Here is an 18,343-nt window from a genome sequence, read left to right on the forward strand (position 1 = left end):
CCCACTTCAGACAACTCTATATCAACAAATTTGCATATCACAAAATAAATGTGGAGTTCAGAAAATGAGAATTCACAAAGCAGATCCAGGAAGGAGTGATGATTCCTCAGCTTGAGTCCCCTGCAGGAAGCTAATGGACGGGGTAGAAAGCACTGAGAATTTAAGTCATTTCCCAGCCAGGAGCAGATGAAGCCTCTGCTGCTCAGATCATCTGTTTTTTTGTTTTTTTGTTTTTTTCTTATGCATTTGTGGATTTCCAACTTGAAGGATATCCTTATACTGTGTTGTGGAGTTGGGTTTTCTATAAGAAATGAAGTTCATGTAACTACCTGTGAAGAAAGTGAACCACACAGAACCAGGTACTCATTTGTTGATTACTTCTATGGAAGCCCAGAGCTGTGAGCCATCCCCGCCCACACCCTGGAAATAGGACCCTCTAGAGGGTCTTTCTGTTAATGATTGGAGATTCTGGGTGCAGAGGATAAGCAACAAACCTTGCCATACCAACTTTTCAGGATCATCTTATACAAATATCAGGATTGATGATGTGCACCCCATTCATTTAGGGGGTAAGGAATTTGAACAGGCGCATCACAAAAAAGAGAGCATCCAACTGGCTTAACACATAAAAGGATGCTTAACAACATCAGTCATCAGGAAACTGGAAACTAAAACTCCCTTGAGTCATCACAACATCTCCATGACTAAAATTAAACAAAACAAAACAATTTAGCAATGATAGCAGTCAGCAAGATGTGGAGCAACAGAACCCTTGAACGGTTCTGATAGCTGATCACTTTGGAAAACTGGAGGTCTGCACTTCCAGGGAACACTCATGTGTCTTAGCAACGGATTCCACTCCTGGATTCCATTGAGTGGTCGGTCAGGCCCGGCATAGGGGCCTGCGTATGTGCACCACAAGACAGGTGCAGGAATGGCATTCCAAATCCTTATCACAGTAGATGAGTAATCAACTGGGCTATGTCGACGTTATGTCACTTAATCTTTAAAATGCCTGTGTGAGTTAGACATTCTTTTCTCCCAGATGACCAACAAGATCAGGCAAGTTAAGAAATCTACTCAAAATTTTGTGATATTGGCTGAGGTAGGATTCAGTTCTTTAACAGGTTTTGTTTCAAAAAGCTTGTGTTTTATCCTTTGTATTATAACTATAATTGATCTGATTTTCATTTATCCGTACATATGTAATCTAGCAAAATGCCTTTCTCAATTGAGCCAGACCATGGTGTAAAAGTTTCAAATAGCTTTTGCCCCGATTTCAAAGTCTTGGACCACATCCATGGTTGCATAATTGGCAATCGTTAAACACGTGCTTCTTGTTTTGCAGAATTTGCTTTCAGTTTCTCTGTTCAGGAAAATGAGCTGTTTCTATTTCCATTCAGACAAACAATAGCTAACCCTAACAGAGCACATCCAGTTCTCAGGGGTATCCCAACGGAGGAGCATTAAGTAGCATCTACACCTTGGCAGAGAGGTGATGTGTGTGCAGTGTGTGTGATTGTGTGGTCGAGCAGATGACGGTGTCACACAGCTGGCTCCTGAAGCCCAGCCACTGGCCTGTTCCAACTTTGCTCAGCTGAGGAACACTTGAAGACACATGATCAATACCACCCTGACCATAAAGAAGAAGGGTGATCACAATTCTTCCTGAGAAAACTATAAAAACAAAGAAATTACAAGCCACAGTGATTTTCCCCAATTAGGAAGCAGGTTAGAAAAACATCCTATTTTCCTAGCTGGGAATGTCTATTAGAAATAGTTTAAAAGTTCAGGAACACATGTCTACATGTTAACCCTGTCTCAACAAGCAGGTTGGGTGACTGAAGTCCCTGCAGAGCCATCCTCCCCTGATCAAGTGGTCTTTCCATTATGTGCTTTCAACAGTCATGACACATGGCCATGAGCTGGGTCCTCCTGCTGTGCACTGGATCTGTGGAACTCCCTCCTCCTCTCTAACTAGCGTCTTGTGGCCTCTGACATTCATCTTCTCATTGCCTCTACTCCTCTGTCCCTGGGAACCACCCTTCTACTGTCTGCTTCTGGGAGTGTAAACACTTACATTCCCCACATCAGAGAGCTCATGCAGCATGTGTCTGTGTTTGCTGGCTTATTTCACTTAACGCCATGTCCTCCAGGTTCATCCATGCAATTAGACTTGACAGGTTTTTCTTCTTTTTGAAGGCAGAGTCGTAGGATTCCATTGTGTGGGGGTACTCCGTGTCCCCACCCATCCATCTGCAGATGGACCCTTCATTTGCCTCCAGATCTTGGCTGTCACAGACAATGCTACAGTGAGCATGGATGTGAAGATGTCTCTTCCATGCCCTAATTTCTGTTCCTTTGGAGAAATGCTCAGCAGGGGGTCTTAAGGTAGTTCTCTTTGACTATCATGACATACTCACCCTGACCACCTACCTCTGAAGGCTCTCATCGTCACACAGTTATACTGTCTAAGCATCTGAAAATCCAAATCCAAAATGCACTTAACTGGAAACCCCGCACTGACAAGACACCACAAGTGGAGAGTTTGCCTCCTGAAGATGTATTTCTAGCACAAAGCTATTTAAATGTTGTGTAAGCCCCCCTCTGGGGATGTGTGCAAGGTGCATAGAAACATGGATGAATTTCATAAGGAGACTTGGGTCCCATCCTCAAAATATCTCACTGTGGTATATGCAAATACTCCCCAATTCAAACAAGTCCCCAATCTGGAGCATTTCCAGTCCCCTCCCTTTAGGTTAAGGCTGCTTGGCCTGAGTGGGAGCAGCCCAGCATACAGAGGTAGCTGTGTGTCTTGGGGGCACAGAGACACGACTGATGGGCACCACGTCTCTGAAGCACCTGCTCAGGTGCTGAGCACAGGGCGGGGTAGGAAGGCAGCCTGCTGACCGGAGCCTGGGTCTTGGCCCGGTTCCAACTTTCCTTTTCATGAAGAGGAAAATCGAAACTAACTCAGCTGGGAGTTAGTCAGAGGGGGCGTGTCCCTCTGCTGTGACAGGGTGCTCAGAGGCGGGCCCTTTCCACCTTCATATAACTGAGCCGTGGCCTCCCACACTCCGTGGCCACCATGAGGATGCTGCTGCCCTCGGCTCTGGCTGCGCGCCTGCTCGGCGCCTTCAGGCAGCCCCTGCTCCGCTCGCTCTGGAGGGGCCTGGCCCCACTGCTGTACTGGCTGAGGGCAGCCTTCTGGTGGCCAGGTACAGGGAAGGGACAGCAGCGGGTCGGAGAGAGAGCTGAGGGGAGCCAGGAGGAAGAGGCGGACGGCGACCTGCCCATCACCCCCACGAGCGTCAACTACCACTTCACGCGCCAGTGCAACTACAGATGTGGCTTCTGCTTCCACACGGCCAAGACGTCCTTCGTGCTGCCCCTGGAGGAGGCCAAGAGGGGGCTGCTCCTGCTCAAGGAAGCCGGTGAGTCCCAGGCCCAGAAAGCAGTCAAGATGCTCCATCCACCCCAGGGGGCCAATCCGGCCGGGGGCAGCCACCCTGGCGAGAGGGCTCCCAGCCACCACAGACACGCCGTCCCAGGTGCAAGGGCCGGAATGCGGGCAGATGCCTGGTCTTCCTGAGCCCCGAGGTGTCCTGGCCAGGTGGTTGGTGGGCACACCCACCCCTCCTGTCAGCCGAGGTCTGTGCCAACGGCAGGCCCCTTTCCCCCAGCATTTAGACGGAGGTCGGGAGGGTGATGCTACTGTCAGAGTTTGTCCAAGGCACTAAGGAATTCATTTTTTCCCAGAAACATTTAATGAGGAAAGTTGAAAACAAACACGAAATATGGGATGTTAGAACAGCAACATCTGAGCCTTCTATCTGGGATCATGTATGTGCTCTTAATAGGAAACTTATAACAATTATTTCCAGCACATGTCGGAGGCCTTGCTCTTGAGCGCTGCTTACTGGACATCCACACCTTTATATGGTTCCAGCACCTCAGAGCAGCCTCAGCAGTGGAGTCCGAGGGCCACGTCTCCCAATCCAAGCCTGCTCTTCTCCCTCCTGTCCTTCCTAGAACGCCCCCTGCGCTGGCTACTTTGCAAAGTCTTCTTTCGAACATTCTAATGGAATGTTTGCAGACAAGCCCCAAGTCACACACAGCCTAAGTGCACAGCAGGTGGATTCGCAAAGCAGAACCCTAGGTGCAGAATGGCCACGGCCAGCACGCTCCCCACAGGGGGTGTCCCTGGTTGGTGCTGCTGATTCTGTGCTTTATGGGGACGAGATCATATGACCGGCACTTGACAGGCCCTGACCTGCTTTGCTCCACCTTGTCGGCTGGTTATCTGCAGCTGATCTTGCAAGTAAAGACCCATCACCTTGTCCTTCTCAGAGTGACCTAGCTCAAGTTCTTGTCATTCCTCAGCAGGATTCTTGTCATTGACTCTGCTCTCCCTGGAAGTAGACATCTTACTAAAATATAATATTTTACCTTCCCTCCTCAGCTAGCCCTCTCATAGGTCTTACTACAACCAGTTTCTGAGCCTGGATGTCAGGGGCATGTTGAGCTGTTTCCCAGCCTGCTCTACCCATGTCTCAGGAGGTGGTTTCTGCTTTGCAGACTCCAGGTTGCGCCATTGCACCCATTGGCTTCTAACCAAGTCAGCTCCTCTATGTAAAGAACTCCCAACATCCAAGGGCATCTGCTTAAAGGAGGGAAAAACAAAGCAAAAACAAAATCTTCGAGTGATTTTCTTCCCCCTGATTATACCCTGAATTAAATACATGGTTATTCTGATGAGGTGGGGTTGGTGTTAGGAACACAAATTAGGAAAGGAGAGGATAATGAGAAATTTTCATTTCTTTATTTTTTTTAACATGGAGAAAATATGACCTTTGCACTAAAACAAAAGTGGATGGGGTTGGGGGTGTAGCTCAGTATTCAGGTGCTCCCCACACTGCATGAGGCCCTGGGTTAGATGCTCAGCAGCACAAGACACAAAATAAAACAAAAATTAAAGTGGGATTTGGTGAAGTGGAACACCTCACATTCTGCCTTTGGCAGGGATGGAGAAGATAAACTTCTCGGGTGGAGAGCCCTTTCTTCAGGACCGGGGCGAGTACCTGGGCCAGCTGGTGAAATTCTGCAAGCAGGAGCTCCTCCTGCCCAGTGTGAGCATCGTGAGCAACGGCAGCCTGATCCGGGAGAAGTGGTTCAGGGACTACGGTAAGCGCTCCTGGAGGCCACTTCGGGAGTCTCTGCTGATATCGTTGGTTCCTGTGTTTCCTCCCATCCTGGGCCTCAGGCCAGGCCTTCAGGGGAAGTGGAAGGAAAGAAAAACAAATCTTGCTTATTCTCATCTCCCTTCCAGCTGGGTGTGATGGGCGTCTTGGTTCTGCAGGGCTCTCAGTAAACAAGGGTGGCCAGTCAGAGAACTAAGCGTGTTAGGAAGCCTGACTCTTCTGTACCTTCCAAACTTAGCAAGTATCCAGACCTATGACCCACACTTAGCCACTCACTGAGGAAAATTAGCATACAGCTGTGCAGTAAACTCTCTCTGCTGGAACTGGACTGCACCCAGAACTAATGACATCAGACACCGTGTGTGGACTGGCTGATTTCTGGTGCTGTCAGAACTTCCTCTGCATAGCCAGGATGAAGAACCACCAGGTCCTAACATGGCAGAGAAGGCTGTCATTAAGTCTTGCCCATGGATAATGTTCATGGAGCACTGCCTGGCACTGAGGCAGCACTGGGATTTTTGGAGACAATTCTTACAGTCTCTCTCCTCTCCCCCGCCCCCCGCTCTCTCTCCTGAGCCATTTGAGCTTTAAAATCATTCGAAGGAAACTGGCATTTTCCATCTGTTGGAGTACTGGCCCGAAATCTCCAGTTGAATTTCCATCCCAAGATGCGGGGAGAAGGCTGTGAGGGCGGGTGCGGTCCATCTGAGAGGAGTCAGAGTTTCAGGGGAGGGAAGTCAAGGAGGAGTCGAGGCAATGTCTGAAAGCAGTGACACCAGGGGGAAGTGGGTTTGGAGGAACAAAGGCAAGGGCGCTGTGGGAGCCAGACAGACCCAGAGAGACAGGGAAGGTGTCCAGGAGGCAGTGACTGGAGACCAGTTGACAGGGTTTCTCTTGGTGTGTGCCTGGGCAGCTCTGTCCCTCCAGGGTGGCTGGACCTGCCCATCCCTGTGGAGAGTGTTGCAGGGGCAGAAGGACTCCTGCCTCTCAGCGACAAATCCTGGGGTGTGGGTCTGGGAAAGGGGATGGGAACTCAGGCACTTGGAAGTTTACGGGAGAACCCAGCATCTCCTGCAAGGTCGCAGTAGGAAGGGGTGAGGACCGGGGACTGGGCAGCACTGGCTCTCTTCTTAGAGGCCAAGGACCTCCAATTATAAACTTTCATTGACTTTTTTTGTACCATATGAAATCTTGCCAGATGCTTATATTATTAAACATAAATAAAAATCTGCACTCTGTGTTCCATCTGCCAGTTAATAATTTGAAATATTTTTAGATGCTCAAGGAACCAACAAAATGTGTCTGTGTCCCTCTCAGGCCCCTCCAATTGTCCACCTCTGATCTAAAGGTCCAGGGATGGGCCTGTGTGCTGAGTGGACGAGGGGGCTATGCCACAGGTCCCCACCTCTCCAAGTCTGTCCGTCTTCTGGAAGGACTCATAAGCCAGGGCTTATGAGAGCAAAGGTATAGAGTAAAAGGGTAGTGTAAAAGTGAGTGTCGTTGAGTCCAGAGACACCCAACATACTGTTCTGAGTCCACCCCCATCTGACCTCACAGAGGCTGTCCTTTCTGTCCATCAGTGAAGCGCAGAGACTTGTGTGGACATTCTCTATGCAGAAAATCTCATTGGAACCTTAGGATCCAAGACTTCCACACAGGGCAGGTCACTCGGGAACATACCGCTATGAGACCTAACCCTGCACTCAGATAGACCCTGGATCTTGCTCAACAGTCCTGAGGAGTCTTGACAGATGGCTGCAGCAGGCTCTGGGCCTCCGGCTCTTGCACCATCCACTGGTGACATGTGCATGTTGTGGCAGTCACACATGCAGGGCATAGGAAAGACCCCATCACAGCTTCTGACTCTCTTAGAAAAATGCAAGGACTGAGCAGAGATCCACTCTGATAGATCCCTCTTCCCAAGAGACATGACCAGAGAAGCTGAGAACTAGAGGGAGGCATTTCACAGCAATCATCAGAAGTTGGAAGGGTGGCAGAGCACAGCTGAAGCCCATTTGGGAGCCAACCAGAAGAGGCTGCCTGCATAGAATCGACAGGGCTTTGTGTGTTTAGTTTTCAATTTTTTTTTTTTTTTGGATGGTTAGAGACTACATGCTCAGTGAGTTGCCTTGTTCCAGTATGATATCCCATTACAAATTTACTCAAGATCAAATTGTGGGACATTTAGAGTCATGTTAAAGAGTGTTTCTGGCTCGTACGTGTGCTAATTGCTTGTTACTTCTGGGTAACACAAAATGAGCCTTAAAATAGGAGCTAAAATGACCCTTTTTGTTTGTAATATAGAGAATTGCTGTTGAAGGAGCAACGGAACATTTGGTTCCCATAAAGCAAAGGCAAATTTAAGAAAAAGGTGCCACCTTTGGGAAGTCACTTGGAAGTGCAGGTCTAACCCCCTGTGAGGAAGCCCAGGCCCAGAGAAGGCCTGCCCTTCACAGGCCAGAAGAGCAGGAGCAGCCCAGGCAGAGGCAGGGGCAGAAGAGCGAGAGGGTAGAAAAGACTGTCATGGAACCCAGTGGAGGAGAGCTCAATGCCAGAATCACACTCAGCGTGTTCTGGGTTCCGAACGACCCACTATGAGCTCTCAATAAGCTGCTCGACGGGGAGGGGCCCGACACCCTCACTTCAGCCTCCCTTTATCTGGGTTTGCTCAGCATCTAATGTGGTTGTACCTGACACCGCACAGAGTCGCTGTGAATATTTAGATGGTGAATCAAATGTACAAAATGCGTCAGGAAGAAGCTGGTGAACTTGGCCAAAAAACTGCTGTGCTTCATGCTCCCTCTTATTCAAAGCAATTGTATTTGTGTGGTAGAAAAAGAAAAGCAAATCTATAATTCTCATAGCTAAGTGTGGAAGCGTCCAAAATATCTATCTGCTTGCTTCATAAATTATATGATTTCTATAAAGAAATAAATGAAAAATCTTAAGCATACTAATTGGAGCTCATGCAAGTAGGGGAGTAGGGTTTTAGAATGATCAAATATGTATATCCATCATTAATTATGTGTATAGACTTTGTGCGTAGGGAGGTACCGGGGGTTGAACCCAGGGACACAATATCTCCAGTCCTTCTTGTTTCAATTTTGCAAAAGTGTCCTGCTAAGCTACTGAGGCTGGCCTGGCACTTGTAATCCTCCTGCCTTGGCCCCCCAAGTTGCTTGGATTATAGGTGTACATCACTGCACCCAGGCACATGTGCGGTTTTTTAATGAATGCTCTATACAAGTACCAGTATGGTTCACATCTCAGCGAGTTTCATAGGTATGAGGAAAGTATCACATAAAAAGTTAGAACCCAGGTGCAAACAAAATATGTTGTTTCATGAAGAGATTGATGTGACCCGGAACGCCTTTTCCTTGGACAGAAAAATTTAGCTGACCATTTTACCACAGGTGACTACTTGGACATTCTCGCCATTTCCTGTGACAGCTTTGATGAGGAAGTCAACGTCCTTATTGGCCGTGGCCAAGGAAAGAAGAACCACGTGGAGAATCTTCAAAAGCTGAGGAAGTGGTGCAACGATTACAGAGTGGCTTTCAAGATCAACTCGGTCATCAACCGGTTCAACGTGGACGAGGACATGAACGAGCAGATTAAAGCCCTGAACCCTGTTCGCTGGAAGGTAAGTGCTGCTGCTGTTCCTGGCTGAGCTCGGCTCGTAAGCTGGAAAGAGCCTCACCGGAGAGCTCCAGGCCATCCAGCTCGGTCCTCGGTCTCGCCCGGCTCCTTAGACTCCCAGCCACGGCTTGCTGTGCTTCACGCTCCCTCTGAACCCAGGAATGGTGTTCTCCTGAGATACCATGAGGATGAAGGTCATGCTCAGTGCTGGGGTGTGTCTCTGGAAAACCCAGAGTTGACTGACAGGGAGCAATGCTCTCCGCAGAGCCGGATGCCACTGAGTGTGCACTGAGTTATCGGAAGGCATTAGAAGTCAAGGCTTCCCCACCTGGGAGCAACACCAGGCCTTTATCCCAAGACTTGTGCTTTGGGACTAGTCCCACCTCAGAGCCTGCGGCTCACACGCGCAAGCCCGCTTAGCACAGAGAGCCCTGGCAACATGCAGACACTGGCAATTGGCTACTTAAAAACTTAAAACTTAAAAATTCAAGTTTTAATCTTCCCCTAATCCATTTCCGTATGCAAACAAGCAAGTATAAGCTTTTTTTTTAAGTATACTTTTTTTAGAAAATCTATTTAAGAAATTGTAAATAGCGACATTGAACTTGAACTTTTGGTGAAGTACGTAAGTAGGCTGATGCACCTCAGTCTAGAAGGAGTGAGAGAAAGCTAAAGGAAGACAGTGGGTAGGACAAGTGGGGACTGTGAGGAGGAGGGAGGCCGAGGCAGCAGCCGGGGGGCTGCCCTCCAAGGCTAAGAGCTCCTCCTGGAGCCGGCTGTCCTGTCCCTCTGTCCCGGTCCCTCCTCTCTTCTCCTGCCATCTCATTGTTCTCATATGACTTCCCCCACTGCTTGGGCTCCTCTTATCTCCCAGACTTTTACTCCACTCTTTTGACCACTACAAGAGCACTTCTTGCCCTTGAAGACCTGACTCTCAGAGGGCGGAGCTTCCCCCCCCCCTCCGGAAAACTGTGCTCAGTGAGAGGCTGATCTTCAAAGGCTGTTGGCAGATGGAAGCTGACGCCCCTGCTTGGTCCCTTTGCTCCCTGGTTTCCTGGGGTGCCCTCTTCCCACGAGGCCATGGGTGCGGCAGCCCTCAGCAACCGTGTGCCAGAGGGAGGACACAGAGCGAGAGGCCATCTTCTTCTGGGGGTTGAACCCAGGGCCTTGCGCATGCTAGGCCAGCCCGCGACCGACTGAGCCATGTCCCCAGCCCGAGAGGCCGTCTTTAGAGCTTTATGATATTAGCCCTAACTGACTAAAACAGCCTCAAATTAATTCAGATGCTATTGATTAATTCCATGTAGAGAAACCTGTTCCACAAATGCCTGTTAGCCCCGGGTTCTGCTTCAGCTCTGTCACCCTGTGCCACCTGGGACACCTTGCCTGGTTGCTTGCCTTCCCTGGGACCTCCCTGCTCAAATGACAGGACTGCTCAGGGTGGGGTAATGCAGTGTGCACACTCAACTCACACACACTTGCACACTCACACAGTCAGCACACACACTAACACACACACTTGGACACACGGTCACACATACAAACTCACAAAAACACCTATGCACACACAGTCATGTACACACTTATTTACTTAAAAGAAGAATGAAAAACTGTATTAATGACTTCAAAAATTTGTCCTTATGTATTAAGTGAAAAGCAAACCTGGTTTAAAAGTACTTAGGATATATTAAAAATCAGCAAAACAACAATATTTTTAAAATAGTTTTCTCTTGAAGATGACAGTTGTTATTTTTTTATGCTTTTTAATAGTCCCTGTTTTCTTCAAAGAACATTGATGATTTTGTAGTCTGAAAATATTGGATCATAAACTTAGATCAAACACACTCTAGGCAGTTTGAGGAATTCCTATTTGAAGAACGTTTGTGTTTCTAACATCATATTCCTGAATTCCAGGGCTGCTCTCCTTTCCCATCGTGAGGTCTCCCCAGGACTGCTGAGCTCCGAGGGCCGGGCCTGGGAGCTGGAGTTTGGACAGGGGTGGGGCTGGGACCAGCGGGATGACGGCCCTTGCCTCACAGGCTCTCCTCCCTTCAGGTGTTCCAGTGCCTCCTGATTGAGGGCGAGAACTGTGGAGACGATGCCCTGAGAGAAGCACAAAGATTCGTCATTAGCGACGAGGAGTTTGAAGAATTCTTAGAGCGTCACAAAGGAGTGTCCTGCTTGGTGCCCGAGTCCAACCAGAAGGTTGTATACAGCTCACTGGGCTTTCCTGCTTGCCTTCAGATTGATTCCAGAGTAGGGAATCCTGGCCAAGGACTTGCATGTGGACAGATTGTGGTTTCCGAGGATTCAGCACAGAGAGAGGGAGGAGTGAGTCCCAAGCCAGAAAAGCACAGGTCCACCCTGGCTACCTGCTGACTGTGGGCTTTCAGTGGGCTTCAGGGTCTCCCTCCGGGAAGGCAGAGTGCCACCCAGAGGTGATGTGACTTCATGTATCACCACTGTGCCATCTCAACCCATGCTGCTATAAACTTAGCATTTCTACTTCTGTGAAAGAAGGAGGGAGCTCTTGAATGCCATTCTCTTGCTATCAACATCATCACATGATTCACTTGAACCGTTTCTAGGAAAAACTTTAGAAGTTGGGTAGAATGTAGAAGAAATGGTTTGCCACTTCTTTAGTTGTCTAGTGTAAGCACAATTGAATGCATCCTAAAAGGACAAATTCCACTCATAGACTAAGCAGGGTTGGCCAAAGCATGTCTCTGCTGGGACTTCAGGAATTACCAGAGGCAGTCACTGATGAATACACTCTCAAAATCTAAAGAAAAATGATTCCCGTTCTTCCTGCCACAGTGGAGGAAATGCCTTATTAATGCAAGTTATGAACATTTTTAAGCAATTATGAACGCCAAATTTGAGTACATTAAAGTTAAAATTATAAGCTACATACATCATAAAAATTAAAAGTAAAATATGCTACCATCATTTTTTTGTAATGACACCAAATTATATAAAATAAAGTATTATATAAAAAGTTCTTTAAATCAATAAGAACCTGCTAACAGAGAAAGTTAATCAGGTAATGGGCACAAACAGACGATTTACAAAGGAAAATCAAAGAGTGAATGAACACTTTAACAGTCTCTGATATTATCAGTATTCAAAAAAATGGAAATTTAAATATGAAATGCGAAGATGCAGTAAGAGGTGATTCATGTGGTTAGTAGAAGGACAATGCCTAGGATTTCTAAGGATTTCCTAGACAATGAACTGATAATTTATTATGATAATCTTTGAAGTGTTCTTATATATTGATTCTTAAATTCTACTTCAAAACACAAGAAATCTTTATATAAAGATGCAAAGAAATATTTACATAAAGGTTTGTTGCTGCAGCATTAAGAACAATAGAAATAAACTGAAGGTAGCTTCGCTTCGCCGTAGGGCAGGAACAGGTGCATTAGTACGTTAGCATAGTGAAATGTCTACTGAATAAAGCATATTTAAGAGTGTTATGTTACCAGGATAAGGTCTCATCACATGATATTAGTAAATTTGAAAACCAACATGCAAAATCAATCTGAAACTCAATGCTGATATGCAAAAAAACATATCCATACGTATCCCCCAGAGTAGTGCAAATTCCAATAATTTGGTTGATTTTATAACTTTTTGGATCTTCCAATTTGTAAAAGATAAGATTTGTTATTTGAGGAAGTATTTTTAAAACAGGTTCTCCCATCTGCCACCCCAAAATACACACACAGAAAATCTCTCCCCCGGATGCTCGCATAATGTTAGGAATTCCACGGACAGAAATTTATTCCTTATGCTTTGGCTTCTGGAGGTCTTGATGGATGGCTGGAGTTTAAAGGTGATATTGAACTAAGCACGAGTGAGAAAATCCCCAAATGGAGAGAGAGCAGGGCAGGCTTCAGGGAGCAGTGAGGAAGTGGAGGGAACCCTCTCGCAGGGTCTCTTTTACGGGATCTTCCCCCTCCATCTTAATTACATAGTGTGAGGGCGAAGAAAATGAAAGATGGCACTGTTCTCGGTCTCCATCCTTGTATGAAGAGCTCTTCACCCACCTGCGCATCTCAACTCCCCAATGGCTCCCCACCCAGGTTTTCTTTCCCCCATGTGAGTCGGCTGGGACATTCGCCTTAGGTGTCCCGTTGGTGAGGGCAGAAGGTCTGTCTACCTGCTGTTAGCTCAGGAATCCCTCTGCGCACACAATTCACCACTACTGTCAGTCAGCTTAGCGTGGCAGAATCAATGGGAGAAGCCACCCTGTAGTCCCAGGCTAGCATTGAAGAGTGCTCTCTGCTTGGTACATCAGAAAGAGGGTCCACAGTCGAGGGAACACTGGGGGCCACTGTCAGGGAATGTGGAGTGGTGTGGCTCCTTCTCTTGACCTTTCCGTTTGATGCAGATCATCCAGGCCTGCTGAACCTGTTGGGCTCTGAAGGGACACACACAGTTCCTCCCCTTATGAGGGTCACACCAAAAGCCACTCAAATGAGATAAGAAATACTGAACCCAGAATTAGAAAACCCAAATGCACATTTTATTATAGACAGTTGAAAATACACACTGAAAAATATGCTTAGGACTAAATTTGTATGCAATTTCTTCTTTGCAGATGAAAGACTCCTACCTTATCCTGGATGAATATGTGAGTATTTCTCTTGAGTTATGAAATTATCACTGAAAAGCTAGTTAAGCAGCAAGTCCAGCTCTGAGCTGAATGCCATCATATAGGACCCGTTTGTCCGTCTTCATGGCCTGTCACAGGTTTTGGGCCAGTTAGGGTCATTAAGATGATACAGCTGGGGGTCCCTTTGCCATATGCGCCCAGCACCTCTGCAGGCACTGGCTTGGGCCCAGGTCCCTGGATTGGCACTAGCTGCCATATGGTGTGGCTCCTGCCTGGCCTGGTGTCCGTGGACCTCACAAGGACCCCCAGCACGTGAAAAGGACCTGGGCTGCATTCTCCTTTGATAGGCAGCTCACTCCCTGCTGATTAACCTTGGCAATGGCAGAGGGGCCTTGCCCTTCCTTTCCTTTCTGAGCACCACTCATATCCTCTTCCCTCATCATCTTCCTAAGGAAAGGGAAAACCTACCCTCTCACAAGTGGAAAAGAATCCACTTTCTTTTCCTTTGTCTTTTTTTATTTTTTGGTCCAGATTTATAACTTTTGTCAATATGTCTAACAAAAGACAAATAATTCCATTCAAAGATATGTTTTTCAGAAGAAATGAGCTCAAACAAGAACCATGGGTTCAATATTTAAATTGGATTTTCTTTGAGGGATATTTAAGATAACTTTTATATTTCATTAGTTTCAAGTTCATCCGTGTTGCTTTATAGCAATTTCACTTATTATCAACATGAGCTTTCTTTGTGGGACATAAGGGAAAGAGTAATAGTGGAAATGTTCAGTTAACAAGTCCAAGGTAAAGAGGAAAGTGAAACCATTTATTTGGGGAATGCAAGTGGCCATGATGGGCCCCGGGGGCTTTGACCAACGTTCTGCAACAACCTGTCTGGTCTCCACAGAACTGGATCAAACGTACTTGATCCAAAATTTGCTTTTGCCAATTTGACAACTTTCTGATTCAACATGTATGAATCGATCCTCTACGAAATTCTCAGTGTAGGTCACACGAAACCTAAAGACCTCATTCTTGCACAAGAATTAGGGAAAAGAGGCTGAAGTAATTAAAATAAGACAGACAGGATGAAAGCAAAGAACGAGGCCGGCCCCTGTGGCTCTGCTGCTCTGGTGCTTTTGCCTGCCTCAGCGTCTGCTTTCTTACCACTCTTCCTCCCACTCTTGAAAGAATTCTTTTGGGACGCAGAGTGACATGGCTGTGTGCTTGTCTCACTAGCAATGCCATCACCTACAGTTTCCCACAACAGTGCTCCCCAAGCCCCCAAGCCTTCACGGGATCTTTCCCTTCAGACACTGGGGAGAAGTCTCTCCAGATCAGCATGTCGCCTCTGCTGGGGGCCATGGTAGTGAGCTGTCATCCTGCGCCTGAGGCTCTCAGCGGACCTCACCTCTTCCTCAGTGCCTGAGTTACATGAGTGTGTGGGGGGGAAGCTTAGGGAGCTCAGTTTCTGGCCACAGTTCTCAGTAATCATTTATTGACATGATTGGAATATTAAAAAAATATTTTGCATTGATACCTTAAAATGGGTTTTACAGCATAAACTGTATGGAAATAGACTGATTTCTTTCTTGAATTTCCTAGATGCGCTTTCTAAACTGCAGAAGTGGCCGGAAGGATCCTTCCATGTCTATCCTGGACGTTGGAGTGGAAGAAGCTATAAAATTCAGTGGGTTTGATGAACGTATGTTTCTGAAGCGAGGAGGAAAGTACGTCTGGAGCAAGGCTGACCTGAAACTGGACTGGTGACGCTGTCAGCAGAGCAAGGGCCAACCCACTGGAGGCCAGCCCCACGTGTGGCTGCTGTGGTCTGCAGGACCTGCACACTGGTCTGTCTCAGTGGCCAGAAACCTGCGCATCACATTGAATTGCCTGTGGGCACTGAACATATAAATCACCTGCGTAACTAAAGTCCACACTTCAGTTAGTTGGCTTAGTGCTGTATTGTTATTTAAAAGGGTCTAAGCCGACTGTGAACAAGAGCACAATAATCCAGTTCAAAGTTGCCTTTGTGAGAAATAAGCTACAAGGATACCTGGGGGGGGGGGGGCAATCCATAATTCCAATGGGTTTGGTATTTTCAGCAAAATTTCCCGTGACTGCTGTGTTTTTATTTCAAAGCTATTTTTTTCCAGTTTCGTTTCTGTTTTCATTTTTGTCTTTCTTTTATTTGATCATCAGTTATTTCCTGCTAAATATTGATTGAAATGTCACTTTTCACCTTAGAAATATTATCAAATACTGCCTCCAGTTACTTCTGCTTATTGTAAAGCTCCTTCATTTTCTGTCTTTATATCACTGAAATCTTGGAAATTTTAGTTAGAATTATAGAAATGGTCCACAGACATTTTAAAGAACAATGAAGGAAACTCATCTATCTCACCTGCTCCTTGAGCGCAGGGACTTCTGGTGCCCGTGCTGTCTGTGCTACACAGATTCTTCTTCAAAGACCCTTGGCACAACCAGCAGACTCCACGTTCCCTGATATGGAACAAGAGTGGTACTTCAATTGCTGTGACCACCTACTTTTCAGGGCATGGGCGTGTCAAGTGAAAACGTGACTTTTCATTTGACCAGATGTTTGTCTTCAAAGCTCTGAAAATTGACAGTGTGGGCTATTCGGTAAAAACCCGCCAAGTGCACCTGCAGTTTATGCAAGTGAAGCCACAGCACCTTATAGCATTTCTCCGTTAACTTTGAGTCAGTGGAAACAGGATACAGTCTAGGCCAGTAGGAGAGAAAACTGTTCCTTTCTTTTCTAGCTCTAAGAGGGAAGCATGGGAAATAATGTCGCTTGATCAACATTTTCTCCTTGTATAAATACATCATGTGGTTTCATTATGTAACTTAGATAGTATCTCATTACCTGGAATAGAATAATTTCCCATCATTGTTTCAAGGAAGCAAAATCATAGAAAAAAATTTTTTGCCAATTAGACTGCAATTCCAGAAGGCCTCACTAGGGGGCACTTTAGCGTCTCATTTCATTAGGAAACATAGACATTTCCTGTTCATAATCAATTTTCAGGACTTGGTAAATTTTTTTCTTTTTTGTTTTATGTCTTTCCATTTTTTATTGTATGTTTTTGTTTTTGCAGCACTGGGGCTGGAACTCAGGGCCTTTTACAGGGCTTGGTGATTTTGAAAAGTTTGGTTTTGTGATTTTTTTTTTTCTAAAATATATTCCTATTTTAGTTTTTAAGTCATATAATTCAACTGAAATATGTGTGTCCCATCCAAAATTAGATAAGTTGTTTGTATTTTCTACTTTTTGTCCTTTTTCAAGAGAAAAAAAATTAATCAGGAAACGTTTTCCCCAGGGGTTTTGATGGCACCTAAGCAGCCCTTGCCATGATGTAATAATCAGCTGGAACATAAAACGGATTTGTCGTTTGCATGAGTGTGCTTTGGCCCTGTGTGAGAAAGCCCTGAGATGCTCTGATGTGCTGCCAGGGCTCAGCCAGCTGATCTGAAGGCAGGTCTCACTGAAGCCCAAATCTTCTGAAGTGGATTAGATTTATTTCTAGTTGAGGGAAACTGCTTGTCTTTCCTCTAAGGAAAATATGATGCAAAACAAGAGGTGCATTTGAGATATAAGCTATTTTAAGTATATTTTCCAGCTGTTTGAGCTGCTATTAACCCTCTCATTTAGTCAGGATTTGTAAAGCATTGATTTTTAAAATATTTAAATGTCCCTTTTTCTTAAAAGGAAGAAATGGGAATTTTTAACACTGCAATAATATTTAAACTCACATAGTGTTTTACACAGTGTTTTGCTTTTTTTCCGTTTTAAATATGAGTGTTAGTTTTGTGGAAAATGTTGCTTTTTATTGAGACAATAAAGCATAGTTTAGTTATATATCTTACTTCAAGTGTAAGTACAAATGTTTTGTGGTGCTTTCAATTATTGCTTAAGTTCAGTGTCCACTTGGAACTAACCATCTCTATTATTAGATGATATATCATAGGGCAGTATCCTTTTTTTTTTCCCCAAGTTGAAGGTGATTGAGCTCGTTTCACTGAATTATCTGAAAAATGGGCCCGATTTTATCTCTATCAGATTTTGGAGTCCAATTGCTGCATAGACAGAAAACCAAATAAGCAAACACTGTAGCATTAAGGTCCCTTTAAGCAATAGTGTATTGTGTGTGTTATGCTTTTGTTGAAAGTATTCTATTAAGTAAGTTGTGTTTGGACAGAGACTGTTTTGTAACATGTAGCAATATATTAAAATAGTTTTGTCTCACTCGCTGACTGTTATGAAGTCTTTCTTTGTTGTGTGTTGACAGTAAGTGTGTGCTTTCACAGACTGCAATTGCTAACGGCCAGTGTGCTTTAAAATTTAATCAACAAGATTATCAATATTAATAAGTCCACTTCAGACAGCCCACTGTAAAAGAAGACTGGATGGAGATGAACCACGGGAGAAAATACACTTTCCAGTCTAAAATCAAAGCCAACACCCTGGGGACCCAGCCTGCGACACCTGATCATCTCATGAGGGACAACTCCTGCAGGAGGTCAGGGGCAGGGCAGCTCAGCCCTCACCACAGATGCAAGACCCCGGGGGGCGGAGGGCTGGGGTGAACTAACCCTGCTGCTCTAGACCAGGTCCCCGAAGGATGGCAGGGGCCTGGTCCCAGCATCGTCCTTGCAGGACTTGCTCATCAGACGTGTGAGGTGTCCAGGCACCGACTCAGAAGCCTGGGGCCAGCCCCACAGCATGACCCCCCTCTGCAGTAAGCAGTCCACACAAAGTGGCAGTGAGCGTCTCCCTGAAGACTCAGAAGCCTCAGAGCTGGTGGGAAACAGGCTGAGGAGAGGGAGCCAGGCAGAGTCCTGAACTTTGGGACGAATCCAGCAC

At 46.1% G+C, this 18,343-nt stretch overlaps 1 protein-coding gene across 1 annotated transcript; it reads left to right on the forward strand.

Moving 5' to 3' along the window:
* The first annotated feature begins 3,064 nt into the window (after positions 1-3,064).
* Rsad2 (radical S-adenosyl methionine domain containing 2) lies at positions 3,065-17,725 on the forward strand. The gene is made up of 6 exons (XM_046441191.2): positions 3,065-3,434; positions 5,023-5,184; positions 8,615-8,844; positions 10,896-11,045; positions 13,447-13,479; positions 15,064-17,725. The coding sequence occupies exons 1-6, from the start codon at positions 3,089-3,091 to the stop codon at positions 15,226-15,228; spliced, it is 1,086 nt and encodes a 361-aa protein (XP_046297147.1). The 5' UTR covers positions 3,065-3,088; the 3' UTR covers positions 15,229-17,725.
* The last annotated feature ends 618 nt before the right edge of the window (positions 17,726-18,343 follow it).

Source organism: Marmota monax, unplaced genomic scaffold, assembly GCF_021218885.2.
Source record: "Marmota monax isolate L192 unplaced genomic scaffold, Marmota_monax_Labrador192_F-V1.1 WCK01_AAM20220418_F8-fsc00010, whole genome shotgun sequence".
In the NCBI taxonomy this organism is placed as follows: domain Eukaryota; kingdom Metazoa; phylum Chordata; class Mammalia; order Rodentia; family Sciuridae; genus Marmota; species Marmota monax.